The sequence below is a fragment of the Lissotriton helveticus genome, chromosome 3_1 (assembly GCF_964261635.1).
Source record: "Lissotriton helveticus chromosome 3_1, aLisHel1.1, whole genome shotgun sequence".
In the NCBI taxonomy this organism is placed as follows: domain Eukaryota; kingdom Metazoa; phylum Chordata; class Amphibia; order Caudata; family Salamandridae; genus Lissotriton; species Lissotriton helveticus.
The window spans coordinates 808,090,530-808,108,836 of NC_136061.1; the positions used below are offsets into that span (position 1 = coordinate 808,090,530).

The 18,307-nt window shown below is 44.7% G+C and overlaps 1 protein-coding gene across 2 annotated transcripts in view; it reads left to right on the forward strand.

The window, feature by feature from the left end:
- Positions 1-18,307, forward strand: part of TSG101 (tumor susceptibility 101) — a 268,789-nt gene that overhangs the window by 205,882 nt on the left and 44,600 nt on the right. For both annotated transcript variants that reach the window (XM_078681066.1, XM_078681067.1), the window contains exon 8: positions 4,219-4,421. In XM_078681066.1, coding sequence (XP_078537192.1) covers positions 4,219-4,421 — 203 coding nt within the window. The remainder of the gene's footprint in view (positions 1-4,218; positions 4,422-18,307) is intronic.

The following is an 18,307-nucleotide window of genomic DNA, read 5'->3' on the forward strand; positions in this document are numbered from 1 at the left end:
TAGATAGATAGATAGATAGATAGATAGATAGATAGATAGATAGATAGATAGATAGATAGATAGATAGATAGATAGATAGATAGATAGATAGATAGATAGATAGATAAAAAAACATAAGGGGGCAGAGAAGTAATAATTTGACCCCCTAGGCCTGATGGTGGAGTCCCAGAGGGAACCTGCTTTGGTCCAAAAACGTGTTTTTTCAATGTTGCCGCCAAATTACAGAAAAATGTCCGATTCCTGGCAAAATTGAAGGAAAAAAAACAGGTGATGGCTCCAGTGCTTGTGTTTTTTATACCCCCAGGGTGGGCCATGTGCCGGGGGATAATTATCATTGCAGCGGTGCACAGCTGATCAGCGCTACGGTATTAGCCCTTGACTTATAGTTATTACTGCGGCCGGTGATAGTTCATATGTGGCTAGTCCTGCGATCCAAGGGTGCCCACTGGGTGGCACTATTCATATGTAGCTAAGTGTTTGTACCTCCACACTCTTTCACAAACACCTCATACAATTTGGCAACAAAGTAACATCGTTTAAAGCAAACAAGGATTTATAGCACCCACTAGAGCATAACTGGTCTATCGGCGCTTGAACTCAGCACGCGTGTCATCGACCTCTGAGGGAAGAAAGGCTGAGCTTGCCTTGTTTAGATGCGAGGCAGCGACCTGAAGGTCTCACTGCAAAGCTGTCTGCGGCAGAGGGGCCTTTCTAGCAAGAAACAGTTGCTCTTAATCCAAGAAATACTCCTTACCCCGTACACCTCACTACTCCAAGTTCCTCCCAAAAACAAGGACCTCCTTCGAGAAAATGTTAAATGCAAATTAGTTGGCACTGTCTGTTAGCCCCTAAAATGTTTCTTAAATGCCACAAACGCAGTCAGTGCTTTCAAACAGCTCCCTCGCACATTTAGTTTTTCCACGGAAAGTGACAACATTGGTGATATTTCGCCCGACACTGTGAGGAACTGCACACATTTAAAACACGTGTTATTCCTGCATTTCCTACGTAGTACTGCCCAGTGACAAACTACTGCAAAAACAAGATTAAGTAAAGCATGTGGAATGTAAGCAGTAACAATATAGTTTTCTTAACACTGGTTGTGAATAAAAACAATGCGGCCACTTAGCGACCACTTTATTGTGTTCTCTTTAGGGTTTTTCTGTTGTAGTTTTAACTGTATTTTTCTCCCCGCCAAGAGGCAGCACTTTTGAATAGAAAACTGTCTGAACAAGACGACATTTGCAGCCAAAGGTTTTCTATCCATTCAAAGGGTAACAAAGCAAGGAAAGGAGAGGAATGAGAGGGTAAGAGCCGTTTGTTAAAATAATGGTTTTCAGTAAGTGAGGAGGAGTGAGACAGAGATGAAGAGGAGGAAAGAGAGAGGGGGAGGGGCAGCGGCAGAGCAGGAGAAGTGGACACTGACTGTTGATAGAAAGAAGAGGAAACGAAACAAGCAGGACAGCATATGTTATGTTATGTTATGTTATGTTATAAGCTGTTTTGTAACGCGCTCAATTACTACCTGAGTATCCTGGCGCGGTATACCACTGGGGAACCCGTCCTGGCTTTCCCTGTGGGATGGTCCCTACTGGGAGTCCCCAAGGTGAAGCCAGGCATCCCCGGCGTTGATGGGGCCGTTGTGGAGATTAGGCAAGCTAATGCCCAGAGTTGCCGAGTGGGACCCCTGGTTAGAGTAGGCACCGAGGCGAGAATTATCGAGTCCGCTGACCCTGGTCCACGACCCTGCCGCGTCGGGAATTGAACCCTGGTCCCGGGCCGACTCCTGCTTCTGGGTCTGCCGCCTCTAACCAGTGAGCCAAGCCACTCCACTCCACATATGTGAAGTAGCCGTTTAAGCAACACGTAAGTGAAAGAAGTTTCAGGTTCATTTACTTTTAACAATCTATTGCGTTGTTTTGGGCAAATGAAAAAAACACAGACACACTTAAGAAACAAATAAAGCGACAATCATCACCCCCACTCAAATGAAAGATTTTTGAACATGGACTTTACCTGCACTCGTCCAACTGGAAAACGCAAAACATCCGGTTGCCTCAAATTCTCTCCTGACTATAACCAAGTAAACCAACTCATTATTTAGAGATGAAGGGAACAGTAGTCCGAAAGCTAGAAATTGATTGACGGGCTAGTGGGCGGAACTAGGTGGGTCTTTACGGCTTGATTTTCCTGCAATTAGTTAAGGAAAAAAGTGACACGCCTTGATAAAAAGGAGCAAACCATCCCCAAAGAAACCGCTGCAGTTGCTCAATAGAAGAGAGTGCCTTACTGCCACCATTGCACCGGGACAGATCCTCCCATTACTCCGAAAGACATCGCACCCTCCACACGTGAGCTGGGACTGCAAGCTGTGGATGAGAAGCCCTTGTAGGTTGAGGTCTGCGCAGCCATCTATGACGAAAGATATGGAAAAACAGACCTGCCTTGAGTGATACGGACTCTGAAGAAGAGCTTTGCATACTAAAAAACAAGTGTATAATAAAGCTCAGATGGCACACAACGGGTTGGGTGAATAAAAAATTTTTGTTGGCAGGAAAAAGCCAGCATAGCATTTCACCAGCAGAAGGGAAGCATTTAAGTGGCCAATAACTCTTAAAAAGTTAAGCCTGTAAAAAGTGCTCTGTCATGATAGTAGATCCAATTTACCAGAATTTGAGCTCGTTTCCCAGGTTCACAGGCATATGGAAGAGTGAGTAAATCAACTAGTAAAACAATGGCTGTGAATTGAGGACATGGGAAAATACGTGGCAGCGTGGCTGAGTTGAGGACATGTGTGAATGCGTGGCAGCATTTAGGGCATGATGAAGAGATGGAATCCTGCAGTGGGAGTGAAAAGAGTAAAGACAAAGGACAGGATGGGCCCTGTGAGTGGAAAAAGATGACCCAGAATGCGTAATATGCTGCTTAGAGAAGGAGGGAGGGAATAGAGAGGTCTCACCTTGCGGACACTGTACAAAGATAACAAAAATAAAAATAAACTAGGCATGCTGAATGGGAGCGTGCACTAAGTGAAGAGCCAATGGGAGAGAGGCTGTGGAATGAGTGTTAGCGTGCTAGAGAGAAGGGGGGTGTGATAAGCGTGAGGCCAGAGGCGGCCTGGCGGCCGTCAAAGTGAAAGCCGTGGGCAGTGAATAAATTAGGGGAGGAGAAATACCTGAGACACAGCGCACGCTAGGGGATGCCTGTGGGAGGGAGGCTGGTGGCTTTGATGTGCACAGCGCACGCTGGGGGATGCCTGTGGGAGGGAGGCTGGTGGCTTTGATGTGCACGCGCTTTTTAGGTCAATATGCTTGCGCAACGAGCCTTGCTTTTCACGGGCACAGCATCAAATCGCCCGATGGTTAAGCTCTGGTTAAGCCCCAATATCTCTCGCAAGCTCAATGCGCAAACTCATTGACAGGCTCGACCTAAAAACGTTTTAACAATGAAGTTAATGCCCATGCGCAGTGCCTGTTAAGTGTTGAGCCACTGGAAACCCATTGATTCGAACAACTTTAAGCAAAAACAACTTGCAACATCTGAGCCCAACACTAGGTGGCATGAGTATGCCGAGCATGTGAACTGACAATACTACATGATACCAATAGATGCATGCGAGGTAAGTAAAATATTCCTTTCCTTTGCAAATACTTACTTGATTTATGATGCTATTGCATCCTTACGTGAAGACTGGTTTAAGAGCCCTTCTCTAAGCCCCTATTGCCTTATAGAAGTAATAAAAAACTGCCACTCGAGTGCCTAAGCAAATGCCTCTATGATCGTAGGGGGAGCCTGGGAGTTTAAGGCACAGTGTAGTGTTTGTCCTCTCTGTAAGGATTTGCTGCATATGTTGCATCTTTTTAATTGTATGCAAGAAACAGTTGTAGTACAATGTAGTTTAATAAAAGCTACCTTTTTAAAAATAGAATATGTCTGCCAGGTGGGCATAAAGGACGAAAATGTGCACGCAGACCAGAATATGTGACTGTCACAGATAAGTATTTTCTAGTGTTTTCTTCTATTTGGTCTGTGAAATAGAATTTAGCCCAAGCACGCAATCCGGAAGTCCCTCACAGGGTGAATGCTCCTTAATAAATAGCCTGATTGACAGGACAGTGATTAATGGTTGTCTGTGTGTTCAGAGGAAGAATTTGCAATAAGTGTTTAAATGAGTAGTTGACAACAAGTGACTAAGTGTATGTTTTGTTTGTTCAACAGGTCCAAGCCGTGATGGCACCATCAGCGAGGATACCATTCGTGCTTCACTCATTTCAGCTGTCAGTGACAAACTGAGGTGGAGGATGAAGGAAGAAATGGATCGTGCACAAGCAGAGCTGAATGCATTAAAGCGAACAGAAGAGGATCTGAAGAGAGGTCATCAAAAGCTGGAAGACATGGTGACCCGTCTGGACCAAGAAGTGGTAAGTGCATCCTGGAAAGTCTATTCAGACTTAAAGGGTTCTCTGTTGCCATAAACTCTGAAAGTAAGAATGTCTTAAAGTGATATTGTTCTCATTGTAAATTTATATTGACCTACATAACTGATAGTGTTGCCCCTATGCAGCACTGTCTATGCTTCTCACTAGGCCCCAAGGTATCCTAAAGCACCACCCATCGCAATAGCGTGAACTGTTTGGGCTTTCTGAATATCAGCATCCCCCGTTTTCTTGAAAATTACTCTTCCTATGATGCTTCTTTGTAGCATAATACAGAACTTAAGTCTAGCGTGTCCAAGTATAAATAAGTACATGAAATGCACGTTAACAAGATGAGGAGTAGCTTTTTGGAGGCAGATGATTAAAACCCAAGTTATTTTCAGCACAAGTTATGTGTAACTTACACTATTGTGCGTACGTGTAACATTCACAGACTTGTTGGAATGCAGTATTTATGTCCTGTTGTTGGACAGCAACCTTTCTAACATCTACTATTTTTTCGAGAACTATTTCAGTCGATACTGTCTCAGAACAACGCTGCTGTCACTTAGTCATTTTCAGATAGTGCTATTCAGCACTTGATCCCTTTGTTGTTTTGGAGAGACCTGTTAATAGGCAGGCTAGAATATCCCTTATTGAGGAACATTCTTGTAAAATCCTATTTAGAGGTATTTTGTCTCAATGATGGTCTTCTACATCCAGTATTTCTGGTCGTAGTAATTTTGTAGAAAAATAGTGCTCAATTAGTCTGGGTCCATCCCTTTGTAGACCACCCAGTTTAATCCCAGTACATCTAGTGCATGCGTCACCTCAAAGTTTCCTTTTCTCCTCTAACTGAACCCTACCTCAATGGCCATATTATCTGTTAGTAACGTGGGTCCAATTATAATTAGCAAACGTCTGTAAAGACCAGTTTTGAGCACATTTTGCTTTTCTGTGCTTGCCTCAGTTGATAACTGAGAAAATTCCCCTTAATGAGCCAAATGTCCTTTGACATTTCCATAGTCTTTTCAGTCACTTATCATTAGTAGGTCTTTGTGTCTGCGTAGTCCCAGTTTTTATGGTATTGTTTTGATTTTTGTTGAGTTAATAGTTCTCTAGGATGAAGTCGTCATCTTGATGCAGTTTAATCAGGGGCAGCATTAGTAATTGGTTGGCACATAGTTTATTTTAAGAAACATTGCGACTGGCTGTGTCAGTGCAAGGCTGTGCTAAAGAGATGGTGGAAGCCAGGGTGTAGTACCCCAACCACCTTTGGTCATTTTCAACCCTTTTCCTGCTCTTTTGCCTTCTGTCTGTAGCCACTGTATAAAACGTTAATATTTTGAGGTAAAATTTGTGTATTTTCATCAAGAGAAGAGTTAATATTTCCTGGCAAAAACTGTGTATTTGGTAAAGTAGTGTGTGGTCGATTTTCAGCAAGCATAAACTAAGTGCTGTTAGCTGATCAATCTACAAGGTTTTGAGCCTACGTGAGATGAGAGCGATACCTGAAAGCCAATTCAGAAGAGATTATAAAGAAAGTCTCAAAGGAGAAGCAGGAGGAAATAGTCAGTTCTACCTGCTTCACACTAGTTAGGTGTCATCAATGTTCACATATGATTCTGAAATTAAAAAAAAGGCAAATAGAAATCAGTTTAATTCGGTGGACGATCTCACTAAGCGTATAGATCGCTGGCATGGCCTTTTACAAGTTGGGATTGGGGAATGTGACGACTCGCTATATTTAGCTCATACATCATTTATTGCGGCCAACCTACAGATGCAGTGTTTTCAAACCTAGTTTAATCGATACTTACCCCAGCTAAGATTGCTGATCAGAGACTTTGCACCACTTTGGTATCATTGGCTACCTGATTGTCTAATGTCAAATTATATCATATTATTCCTGTTTTCGATCCTTTTATTCTCTTTGCTTGCCATTATTCTATGATGATTAGTCGATCCTATTATGCTACTCACTCACTACCTATTATTAGACTATTCACGTTAGCCGGATGAAATTCGTTGTCCCTACCTCTTGCTCCCTGTAACTTTTAGATATTGACATAAGCCATCCCTTTAGCCTGAATTCTCCTGATTTCTATTGTAGTTGGATCAAAGACTCATTATCGTCTTATATTATCGTTTACCTGTTTGTTTATTGATATTTTACCGGCACTTGACTGCTATCCGATCATGCTATTGAATTTTATATTGCACCCAATATTATGTTGCGACACCCTCCTGCTATCCTCACCCGTAGTTTCTGTGAAGCGCTCTGATATCTGTAAAGATCTTGTTCGCGCTATATAAAACTCTGAATAAATAAATATAAATAAATAAGTGGTGGTGGGATCTGCCGGTTTACACTGCCCTTGATGTGGCTGCTTTGCAGCCGACCTTGTTCACATGCTCGCAAACTGTCCCAAGCTCGATACTCTTAAAAGAGACATTGGTAGGATGCTGGAAGAGCAGTTGGTATTTCAGGTAGCTCTATCTCCCCAGCTGATGGTTTTAGGGGTGAGTGATATAGAAGTGCCATGGCATGCCTAGATATTTTTATTTATTGCCTTGACTGTACTAAGGCATTGTTTGGCCACATATTGGCTGGCCCCTGAGCCACCAACTGGGCATCAATGGCTTGGTAGATTCTTGGCGGTGCATGGATGAAAATGGCAGGAGGGGATGCAGAGCTTGGAAAAGAGACGTGGAAATCTGGGCTCTGATGAGCTGGAGAATAAATGAGATCAAAGAGTAGAGATCTAATGAATGGGTGAAGCTGGTATGGAAAATGTAAAGACAAGGGATGCTTTGAATTTGAGAATTCAATATGCACTAGACTCACCGGAGTCTTGCATTGGCTTATATACATATTTATTGCCTTCTTTGTGCTATGATACATTTAGTTGTGATTTGAATCATGGGTGGGCTGTGGTGGGAGGATGGGGGAGTGTTTGTTTTTCTATTCTTACTGTACTGCAACGTCCTCATAAGAAAAAGTACAATAAAGAATATTTTTTTAAAAAAAACAATTTGATTCAAGCTCTCTTCCTTTCAGCTGTAGTCCAGTCAAACTACGAAAAATAACTATCAAACCTGGGCAAAATTGTAACAGAAGTGTTTTACTTGGTTTTCTACTCAGATATAGTTACTGTTTGACAAAGCCACAAAAATCACATTTAAAAATGGTAGACATGGATTGGTTTTCATTTTGTCCGGGAAAATGGAAAACAACTATGTCTATAAAAATTAAAAAAAGAGGTAAAAAATGAATTTACATGCAGTATAATTCAGAATAGCAATAATACATGTGATAAGCTTTTAAAGAAAACCTAAACATTGGCATATAAGGAACCAATTGCATCAGATAAGCCAAAAACATGATAACCCAAAATGCAATAACATGATAACAAAAATCAATCATCTGCCTCACTCATGCTTCCTTCTAGTCAAGATAACGGAGTTACACCCCTGTATAACCCCCTGCTCACCACCTATGTAGCTTGGCACGAGCAGACGGGTTATCTCCGTGGCAATGTGTGAAGTATTTGCACAAAACACGCACAGCAACCCAGTGAGAACACTAAAAATGGACACCAAAACCAGTTTAGAAAAATAAAGTGTCTTCATCTAAACCAAACAAGACCGAAATGACAAAAATCGAACATACACAATTCAAGATATGACTTTTAAAAGGTTTCAAGCAATTCAGTCCAAAGAAATCTATGGATGCGTGATTTCTACACATAGTACCTCAAATGCGTCAGAATCCCCCTCTCAACTCCCACCACAGCTTACATAAATGCTTGGAAGCGGTTGCCGCCTGGATGTCAGGCTCCTGTTTAAAACTCAACGGGGACAAAACAGAGGTAATGCTTCTGGGAAACAACATCAAGCATTCCATCGATCCCATCTGGCCCCTCTGTTTAGGCAGCCCCCCGCAACCCAAGGAACAAATCAAGAGTCTTGGCGTCTGGCTTGACCAAACTCTTACCTTCAACCACCAAGCAACCAAGCTTGCCGCCACCTGCTTCGGGCTGATGAGACTACTTCGAAAGATTCTCCCCCTTCTCCCGTTCCACTCAAGACGGATCATGGTCCAAGGACTAATTATTTCCCGTCTCGACTGCGGCAACGCCCTATACCTTGGGGCCCCACAGTCCACACTTAATAAACTTCAAATTATCCAAAACTGCGCGGCAAGAATTCTTCTGGACATTCCTCGTCGAACCTCAGTCAAAGCCAGACTGAAGGACCTCCACTGGCTCCTTGTAAGAGCCAGGATCGAATTCAAGAGCATGTGCATTGCACACCGCTCCTACTGGGATACAGGCCCTTCCATCAATCGCCTTTTGGTGAAGGCCTATCATCCCTCTCGTCCTCTCAGGTCCGCAACCTCCCACCTCACCTCCGTACCTCGCATCAGAAGAGCCAGATGTGGAGGCCGTTCGCTCTCCTACAATCTATCCAAGACTTGGAACTCTCTCCCTCTGCCAATCAGATCAGAACCTAATCTACTCACCTTCCGAAAACTTCTTAAAACCTGGCTTTTCAATAAAACCTTGATCTAAATCTTTTCTCTGCTCCACAGATTCCATCCTCTCCTGCTCAACCCAACCCCCTTTGCAGCACTGGGACGCCCCTGGGCAGCCATCGCGCTATATAAATCCTCTTTCCATTCCATTCCATTCCACAAGGGAAAACAGCCGCAGTGGAGGGAAGCATCGGAAAACACAGCAATGCAGCAGTTTCTGAGTCCTTGGGGAGGCGATGCAACAGTTCTGCTGCACACAGGAGAAGTGATGCTTCGAATCTGTACTGTAGGGAGAAGTGATTAATCGATTCTAACATGGTTCTGGTCTGCGGGTGCTGCGTCGGACATGCATAGTGCACAGGTGCAATGCGTGTAAATCCGGACGCGCTGGAGGTCAATGTAGCAGCGGTAAATAGGTGCTGCATCAATTTCTCCAGCCGCTGTCCCATGATGCATCGTTTCTTTTAGCCACACAGCAGGGCTTGCTGCCGGAGTCGGGCGGTGGTCTCAGACTTTGAAGTGCGCAGGACTTGGCTTATGGCGATTCCTTAAACCGCTGGCAGGCGCTATGTGGGTTTCTTTGGCTGCACGTGGCTGTGTGTCAGAAATTTCTCCCACACAGCGGTGCTGTGTCGGAAAATTCAGCCGCAAGAATGGCGAAGTGTTGATTTTGCAGATTTAATCAGTTTCTTGTATTTCTTTGCAGTAGGAACAACCTCCAAGGGCCCAGATCTGGATTTAGCACAACAAGCCAGGTTAGAACTGCCAGCAGTGGAGTTCAAGGAAGCTGCAGATTAAGTCTTTGTGTCCCTGAGACTTCTTAATAGGAGGCAAGCTATACATCAAGCCCTTGAATATCTTCTTAAGCAGGATACTACTGCAGGGCAAAAGGTCAGTCCATTACACTGCCCACAGACAGAAGTAGCAACTGCAGGTCCACTCAGCAAAGCAATACACAGCAAAGGGGGCCGCACACCTCCTGGCAGCTTTTCAGCTCTTCTTCTTGGCAGGGTCCTCTTAGTCCAGAAGCAATCTAAGGTTCTGGAGTTTTAGGTCTAATATACCCCCTTTTCCTTAAAGTCTTTGTTCAGAAAGTCTCTTGCTCAGTAAAACCAGTTCTGCCCTCCCTGATCTAGTTTCTCTACAGGAGGAGGAGTCCGCATTGTGTAGAGCATGGGTACTCATAGTACGGCCCGCGTGCCAGGGGCGGCCCGGCAAGCCTTTCCTGGCGGCCCGCGGACCTTGCAGACATCCTACCAATGTATTTTTTTTTCCTCTTAAAGATTGTCTGCTGCAGCGCGACTCTGAGAGTCTCTGCTGCTCTGTGGGAGCCAGGATCGGGCGATTCTCACTTAGCCAGAGTGGAGCTGCAGGGGCCTAAGATGTGGTGGAATACAACAAAGCCTCATTAGCATGCAAATGGCCTTTAACAACCTGTGAAGTGCTTAGGTGCGGCTGTGTGTGTCAGGAAGCTGTCTCACCCGGGGCTGACACACAGGCAGGGTGAGATGACAGAGGGTGACAGAGGGAGGTCGAGGGACAGAGACAGAGGGAGGGATGGAAAGAGAGAGGGAGAGAGGGAAAGGGAGAGAGGGAGAAAGAGAGAGAGGGGAGAGGTAAAGGAGGGAGAGGGACACCGAGAAAGGGAGACAGGGGGAGGGCGGCGACAGAGGAGGACGATGGAGAGAGTGAGGGTGACGGAGGGAGTGAGGGTGACGGAGGGAGTGAGGGTGACGGAGGGAGTGAGGGTGACGGAGGGAGTAAGGGCGACAGAGGGAGTGAGGGCGATGAAGGGAGTGAGGGCGACGGAGGGAGTGAGGGCGACGGAGGGAGTGAGGGCGACGGAGGGAGTGAGGGCGACGGAGGGAGTGAGGGCGACGGAGGGAGTGAGGGCGACAGAGGGAGTGAGGGCAACAGAGGGAGTGAGGGCGACGGAGGGAGTGAGGGCGTCGGAGGGAGTGAGGGTAACAGAGGGCGTGAGGGCGACGGAGGGAGTGAGGGCAACGGAGGGAGTGAGGGCGACGGAGGGAGTGAGGGCGACGGAGGGAGTGAGGGCAACGGAGGGAGTGAGGGCGACGGAGGGAGTGAGGGCGACGGAGGGAGTGAGGGCGACGGAGGGAGTGAGGGCGACGGAGGGAGTGAGGGTAACAGAGGGAGGGAGGGTAACAGAGGGAGTGAGGGTAACAGAGGGAGTGAGGGTAACAGAGGGAGTGAGGGTAACAGAGGGAGTGAGGGTAACCGAGGGAGTGAGGGTAACCGAGGGAGTGAGGGTGACAGACGGACGGAGTGAGGGCGACAGAGGGAGTATGGGCGAGGGAATGTGGGCGAGGGAGTGAGGGCGAGGGAGTGAGGGCGGGGACTGAGGGCGGGAGTGAGTGAGAGGGAGTGAGAGAGAGAGACAGACAGAGGGAGGGAGAGGGAGGGAGGGAGGGAGAGAGGGAGCGAGAGAGAGGGAGCGAGAGAGAGGGAGCGAGAGAGAGGGAGCGAGAGAGAGGGAGCGAAAGAGAGAGGGAGCGAAAGAGAGAGGGAGCGAGAGAGAGGGAGTGAGGGAGAGAGTGAGGGAGAGAGTGAGGGAGTGAGAGAGGGAGTGAGTGAGTGAGAGGGAGTGAGAGGGAGTGAGAGAGAGGGAGTGAGAGAGACCGACAGACAGGGAGGGAGGGAGAGAGAGAGGGATCAATGGAGGGAGAGAGGGAGGGAGGGAGGGACCGAGGGAGGGACCGAGGGAGGGACGGAGGGAGGGAGCGAGGGAGGGAGGGACCGAGGGAGGGAGTGAGGGAGGGAGAGAGCGAGGGATAGAGAGAAAGAGGGAGCGAGGGAGGGAGAGAGAGGGATGGAGGGAGACAGAGCGAGAGAGGGAGGGAGTGAGGGAGGGAGATAGATGTGTGTATGCCGGGTGTGGTGGCGCAGTCGAAGAAGGCATCCGCTGCAGGGACCTGTGATCAACTTCATGGTCATTGGTTTTTTTGTTGATCTAGCCCCGCCCCCTCCTCCCCTGACCCCGCCCCCACCGGAGCGGCCCTCGGAAACAAACCACACTGTAAATTTGGCCCCCGAGAGAAAGTTTGTGAGTACCCATGGTGTAGAGCAACCACAGCCTATTTAGGTGTCAGTGACCACTTCTCCCACCACTCTCAGCCCAGGATGACCCATCAGCATATGATGGGCATACTTCAGTTCCCTTTGTGTTTGTGTCTGGAGTAACTACACAAATAACCCCTGTCAGTCTAAAACCAGACGGTGAATCCACAAGCAGGCAGAGGCACACAGGATAGTTAAACATGAAAATGCCCACTTTCTAAAAGTGGCATTTTCAAACACACAATTTAAAAACCACCTTTATTCATGGGGGTGTGTTATTAAATTCTGAGCTTAAGTGAGCTCAAACTCTAAATCTTTAGCTGTTCCCAATTGAAAGTTACACTTGGAAAATGTTACAAGGCAGCTCCAATGATAGCCTACGGCAGAGCTAGTCCTTGCAATAGTGAAAAACAAAATACACAGTATTTCACTACCAGGACTTGAAAAACACTCCAGTCTATGTCCTACCTTTCACATACACTGCACCCTGACCACGGGGAGCCTTGGGCATACCTAAGGAGTGACCTACATGTAAGAAAAGAATAGGTTAGGGCCTGGCAAGTGGATGCATTTGCCAGGCTGATATGGCGGTTATAAACTGGGTGCGCAGACTCTGCAGTGGCAGGTCTGAGACATATTTGAAAGGCCACTTGTGTGGTTGTCACAATCAGTGCTGCAGGCCCACTAGTAGCATTTAATTTACAGGCCCTGGGCATCAATAGCGCCCTTTACTAGGGACTTACTAGTACATCAAATGTGCCAGTCATGGATATCCAATCATAAACATAATTTACATAGGGAACACTTGTACTTTGGCACTGATCAGCAGTGGCAAAGTGCCCAGAGTACCTAAGCCAACAAAACCAAAACCCAACACACAGTAACAAAAAAATACCAGGGAAACCATGCCAAGGATGCCCGATCTAACATTTAGTTTCACATTTATCGTAGCCACTGACTTGACAATCTCCATATCAGCAGAACAGGGCATCACATTATTTTTGCAAGCACATCTCATGGTTGCACAGTGTGTCGTGCAGGAATAACATATCATATTCAGTAACATGTCCGGAGCTGGTGGCAAGTCACTTATTGCGGGCCAAAATTAAGTACCTTTTTCATACCAACCCCATTCTTTCGGATTGAGAGTCTCTTTGGTTGATAGCCAAGCTCTAATTTGATAGTAGGTGCGAATGCTGTGTTACTTTGTAGCAGACTCGGTAGCCAGCAGTTGTTCTGGTGTAACAAATGTTTTGGCAGCTACTACATTTCCTAAAAACATTTGATGACGAAGTGTATTAATGGAATCCATTTTCCTTGCACCCATACAAAACCAACAGTGCCTTCTTCCCAGTATTTTTAATGTCAACGTTTGGGAATCTTCCGAACAGAAATTGTTTATAACTACTTGGAGCTCATTTTCCTTTAGTAGATGGCGAATGCTTTGGCCTTTCCAATTAAAAAAATTCTGGAAGTTGTCGCAAGCTGTATTGGCGTGTAGAAATAGCAGGTACTTGCACATGTCGGTGTTGAGCAAGGCCTGAATACCAAGAATGTCATATACAGGATACATAGATAACCTTGTTTTATGTTGCTATGATAATACAATTTGAAACCATAGTTATTGGAATGATACAATAGAATAATTAGAAAATCTATATCTTCCCCTATAGTGGTAGTAGATGAATGTTTGGAAGACAAAATCGCAGCTAGAACTGTATCCACATCAGCATCTCCAACAGCATGTTGCACTGTACACCGATATTTCCTTATCTTCTCGGCTATGAGTAAAATGATTAGCTGTTCGTTTGACAAGAACTTATCTTTCTGGCCAGCAAACTTCATATCTTTTGTAAATTTGACAGCTGTGCTCATCTGAGAATTCCGTTCCCTTCTGTGGGTCAAGTCCTTTATGGATAATGGATCATAGTAACCATCGAACACAATGATAGCTTTCCTATAGTGTCGAAACGTGAAAGTAGCGTAGGAGTTCGCAATATTCTTGTATGCATTGAGTGCATTGCAATAGTGAGCAGTCATCCAGGACATAATGATCAGTAGATTGTATTTCAACAACCTCAGTGCGTTACTCATTGGACTGTTTTTTAATCTATTCTTACCATCTAGGTTGAAGATGTTGTGGTCAACACTATTGCTACTGCTAACACAATTGTAGAACTCTCACCCATATCCAATAAGGGACTGGACCCACTGTCAAGTGCAGCAAAAAGTTTGCATTTTGCAACTTCATTTCTAGGAAGAACAGAATCCCAGGTTATGAAAAAGTCAATAAGGACCTTGATTTGAAGCTATGGTGCTGTTAAACGCCAAGACCGATCTGGAGCGGACATATTAAGGCTCTTGGGCAGATAGCTTGCATAATGTTCTGTTGCACCCACATTAGTTGAGACATGTTCTCCTACTAATAACTTTGAACATAGCAATCTCAAACTACTTGGAAGGTAATCAAAAGCACTTTCAGCATTGATGTCACTTGTAGCTGGATGTACGTTTTTTCTTTCAGAGATGACTTGACATCACTTTTGATTAATTTTGCTGCAGCTTCTATTATATAGATCTTCTGCAGTTCAATATCACAACCCTTTGGCTTGGAATTATTAATTGGAAAAATGTTATTAGCTGTTTCACGAAGTGTTACCACATCAGCTATTTCCACTTTCCCCGATATAATTATACCAGGTCCATAATATTCTGCAGGCTTCCTTTTCATTTTCTTAGGATTGTATGCTTGGATGTCACTTCCTTTTTAGATATTCTTCCATTTTGGTTAATAGGTATGCAATGCTCATTTTTTATTCTTCATTCGAGTCCGGTTAATACATATTTTCAGAAAAGCTTTATGTTGTTATTCATTACTTGGAAGTCCTACTTTCAACTTCTTAGTTTGCTGTTTAACAGTTAAATATTCTTTGGGGATGTTTCTCCCGCTTAGAAAGTTTACACTGCAAAATTGGTGGTAACGCAATCTGCGGCATGAAGATCCGAAAGAAACGACCATTAATTGCACCTTTTTGTAGTTTCAGAGAATTCCATTGTCCGTACATACACATGGTCTGTTCTCGGCTTGAGCTTGCACAAAAAGTTCACATTAGTTTCGCAAAAACAAACAGTCAGCCGCTCTGCAGAATGCCCCAGAGCTATTCGAGCACTTCCCTTTGCAATAGATGCTGTACTTGCCTCTCAATTCTTAACTTCAATATATTTCTTGCCAGTAAACTTCTTCCGACATGAACTCTGCTTCCAGAACTTAAAACTACATCACTTCCATGGTTTCGACTGGCAGTGTTGATGCCCTCAGCTCATTGTTCAGCCAACATCGCAATCTTCTCTCCATCATCCAGTCTCCCTTTTTCAAATAGGACACTGCTGTTCAAGGATAGACATATCTTGTGAGGAAAGGAAAAACAAGTTCACAATCAAAGTTATAGCGACTATTTAAGTATATCAGTTTATATTTAAAAAGTCAAATTTGTGTCAGTAACACTCTAGTTAAAACATCTTAATATGCCTTATTATATATTTACATGCTACCATTTTGAAATGTGATTTTCGGGTCTTTCCCATAACCCAATTTACGATAAGTCAAACAGTACCTATTCCTGAGTAGAAACCCACTAACGCAGATTTGTTTGAATTTTGCCCACGTCTACACCAGTTTGACTGGACTAACGGTGATTCTGGATGTCATAATAATGTTGTTCTAGATCATTTTCACTTCCTGCACAGTTCTCTGGTAGAGATGTTTTTGAAATCTTAAAAAATTGGGACCTTGACAAGGGTCAAATATGATCTTCCTGTAACGAATTTTATAGGGCAATGGAACATCCACAGCCATCCATCCAAAAGTCAAATTAGTCTGAACATAAAAGGGAACAAGTACTGAACAAGGATCAGGTCCTCGTTTTGATGCTCCTGCTTTTTTGCAGTTGAACTTTGCACTTGTCTCTTCCGCCAAATGGACCTGTAAGAAAATACATAGCAACTATCTCTTAGTTGCATTGCCGGCTTTGGTGCAGACCAAACACTGAGACCATATTCCAGAATAAAGGAATTCACACTGCAAATTAGGGTCTACATACACCTTCAACAAGTGCAAGAAGAGGAAGTGGAGTGTGGGTGTGTTTTGGGGATTCAGAGTAGAGGAGAGTAAAGCAGAGTGGATGTCTGGTAAGATTATTATGAGATGCACAGGGGATATGTTTTGCCAGGGCAGCTGCATAACACAATCTAGGATGGGGTAACACCAAAGCGGAGGCCCAAAATGGAACCAGAGAGGTCAGACAGAAGGCCTTGTGACACTTTTATGCTGTATACTAAAAACAACCTTGACTGGCATCTCATTGAAGTTGGTTTGTAACCTGCAGTAGGCATGTGCCACTATCAGCACTACCCAATAGAAAAACATCAAATCAGAAACAGATGGTGTGGCCATTGACTGGAATAAAAGAGACTGCATTTTAAAAAAGGAGGACTTAGAATGAGGATAGTGAATGAAGAAAAGGGGAGGGTTGAGGTTTTCCATATGCATCAACATCACACAAGGTAGGTGTCCCTGCCTCTGAATGGAACTGCAAGGGTAAGCAAATATACATGTAGTTATAGGATTTATAGGATGATGGAGATTATATATATATTGATGCAAAGGCCTGAAAGCTTGAATACTCACTCACAGCAGTTGTGACCAAACCGGCTTTAATTGCAGAAAAGACCAGCATCTACACTTGAGGTGCAAAAGTTCTTGTGCCAACGCGTTTCAAGGCCGTAGCCTCTTCCTCATGGGCAGCTCAAAGTCAAACACGGATGGCTCTAATCAGCATCTTAAATACTTGTCAGGACCCCCAGTGGGTAATGTTCAGTCCATACGTGCAGTACGATGCATGTTGGGACTTTGAGTCCAGATTGGAGAAAATTAACAACTTATAGTAAGTTCCGTAGCTGTGTGGTAAATAAATAAATAATACCTCTCTTTTTGACTAGACATATATCATAACAGATAGCTCAATAAATAAGAGTCAAGATTCGAGGTAGTAGGAGTTTTGCAGGTTTATTACAGCATAAAGGACAGGAACAGGACAACCTGCATAGGAATAGGATGACAGGGCCCAGCAGCTGCTGGGGCTGGATCTGGGATGAGCGCGCTGGCTTTTAATAACAATATATGAGCATATATACATAACGCAGACACATAGCATTACATTGCAGTGGGCGTAGCAGAAGGTGTGACGCGTAGTAGTCGCGAAAGATAAGGGGGAAAAGAGGTGTAACAGGGCGTATACATAGACATGTGATGCAAACGTAACAGAATATGTCATGAATGGGGCGGAAACCATGGAGGGGGCTACCTAAGGAGCCGGGACCTCTAACCTGATGGTGCGCGCAAACTAGCAATGACGTATCACTAGGAGAAGCTGGGGGCTATGAACTCTGTGCTAGGAGCAGAGACTGAAGTCTGGAGAGTCAGGGCGACATGTACCTAAACAGTATCTAGTATCTGATGTTTAGAGAACATATTGATATAAACTAGAAGTCAGGAGGGGAAAGGCTAACTTGATTCTAAGACTGGACCATGCATTATTCTACATGTAGTGCGTGATGAAGAATATTAAATGACCATTAAATGCAGTATTTCTCTAACGTGGAGACGTGAAGGCTAGACAATGACGGAAACTATTGATGCAGTTCAGTAGCTTAGGAATGCAGAGAAGGAGGACTGAACTGATAACTGGAATCATAACATATTCTTGGCAGACTCAGAGACTGAGCCAGGCTGGGCCGGGCACTGCGAGGCAGGAAGTAAGTGAAGGGTCGAGGATACAGGTGGGGGCTGTATCGCTCCTCAGCGAGGTTTCAGGAGACAGGAGCTGAATCTGGTGTCCAGGCCCTTTTGAGGCCTAGAAATGGGGACTTTATAATGGAATAACGTGCACACTGAGAAACGCGGCAACGTAGCTTTACATAGGCCTGATATTCGTAGTATTCACGAGAACTGGAAACTGGCATACTAGAGGTGGACACAACTGTAATTGCGTCATTAATCGGACATGGGGAATGCATATGCATATTTAATCATGCACACATAACATATGATGGGTGACACGTAGGGACACAGAACATGGCAAAATTTACTTTTCCACATTCCCTCCTTGTCACTACGTTTCCATCAGGAAACATCAATTTTCATGATACCGTCTATCATTTCATACAGTATCATTTGCTCGTCTCGAATTATCCTGGAACGGGATTTAGAACGGAGCTT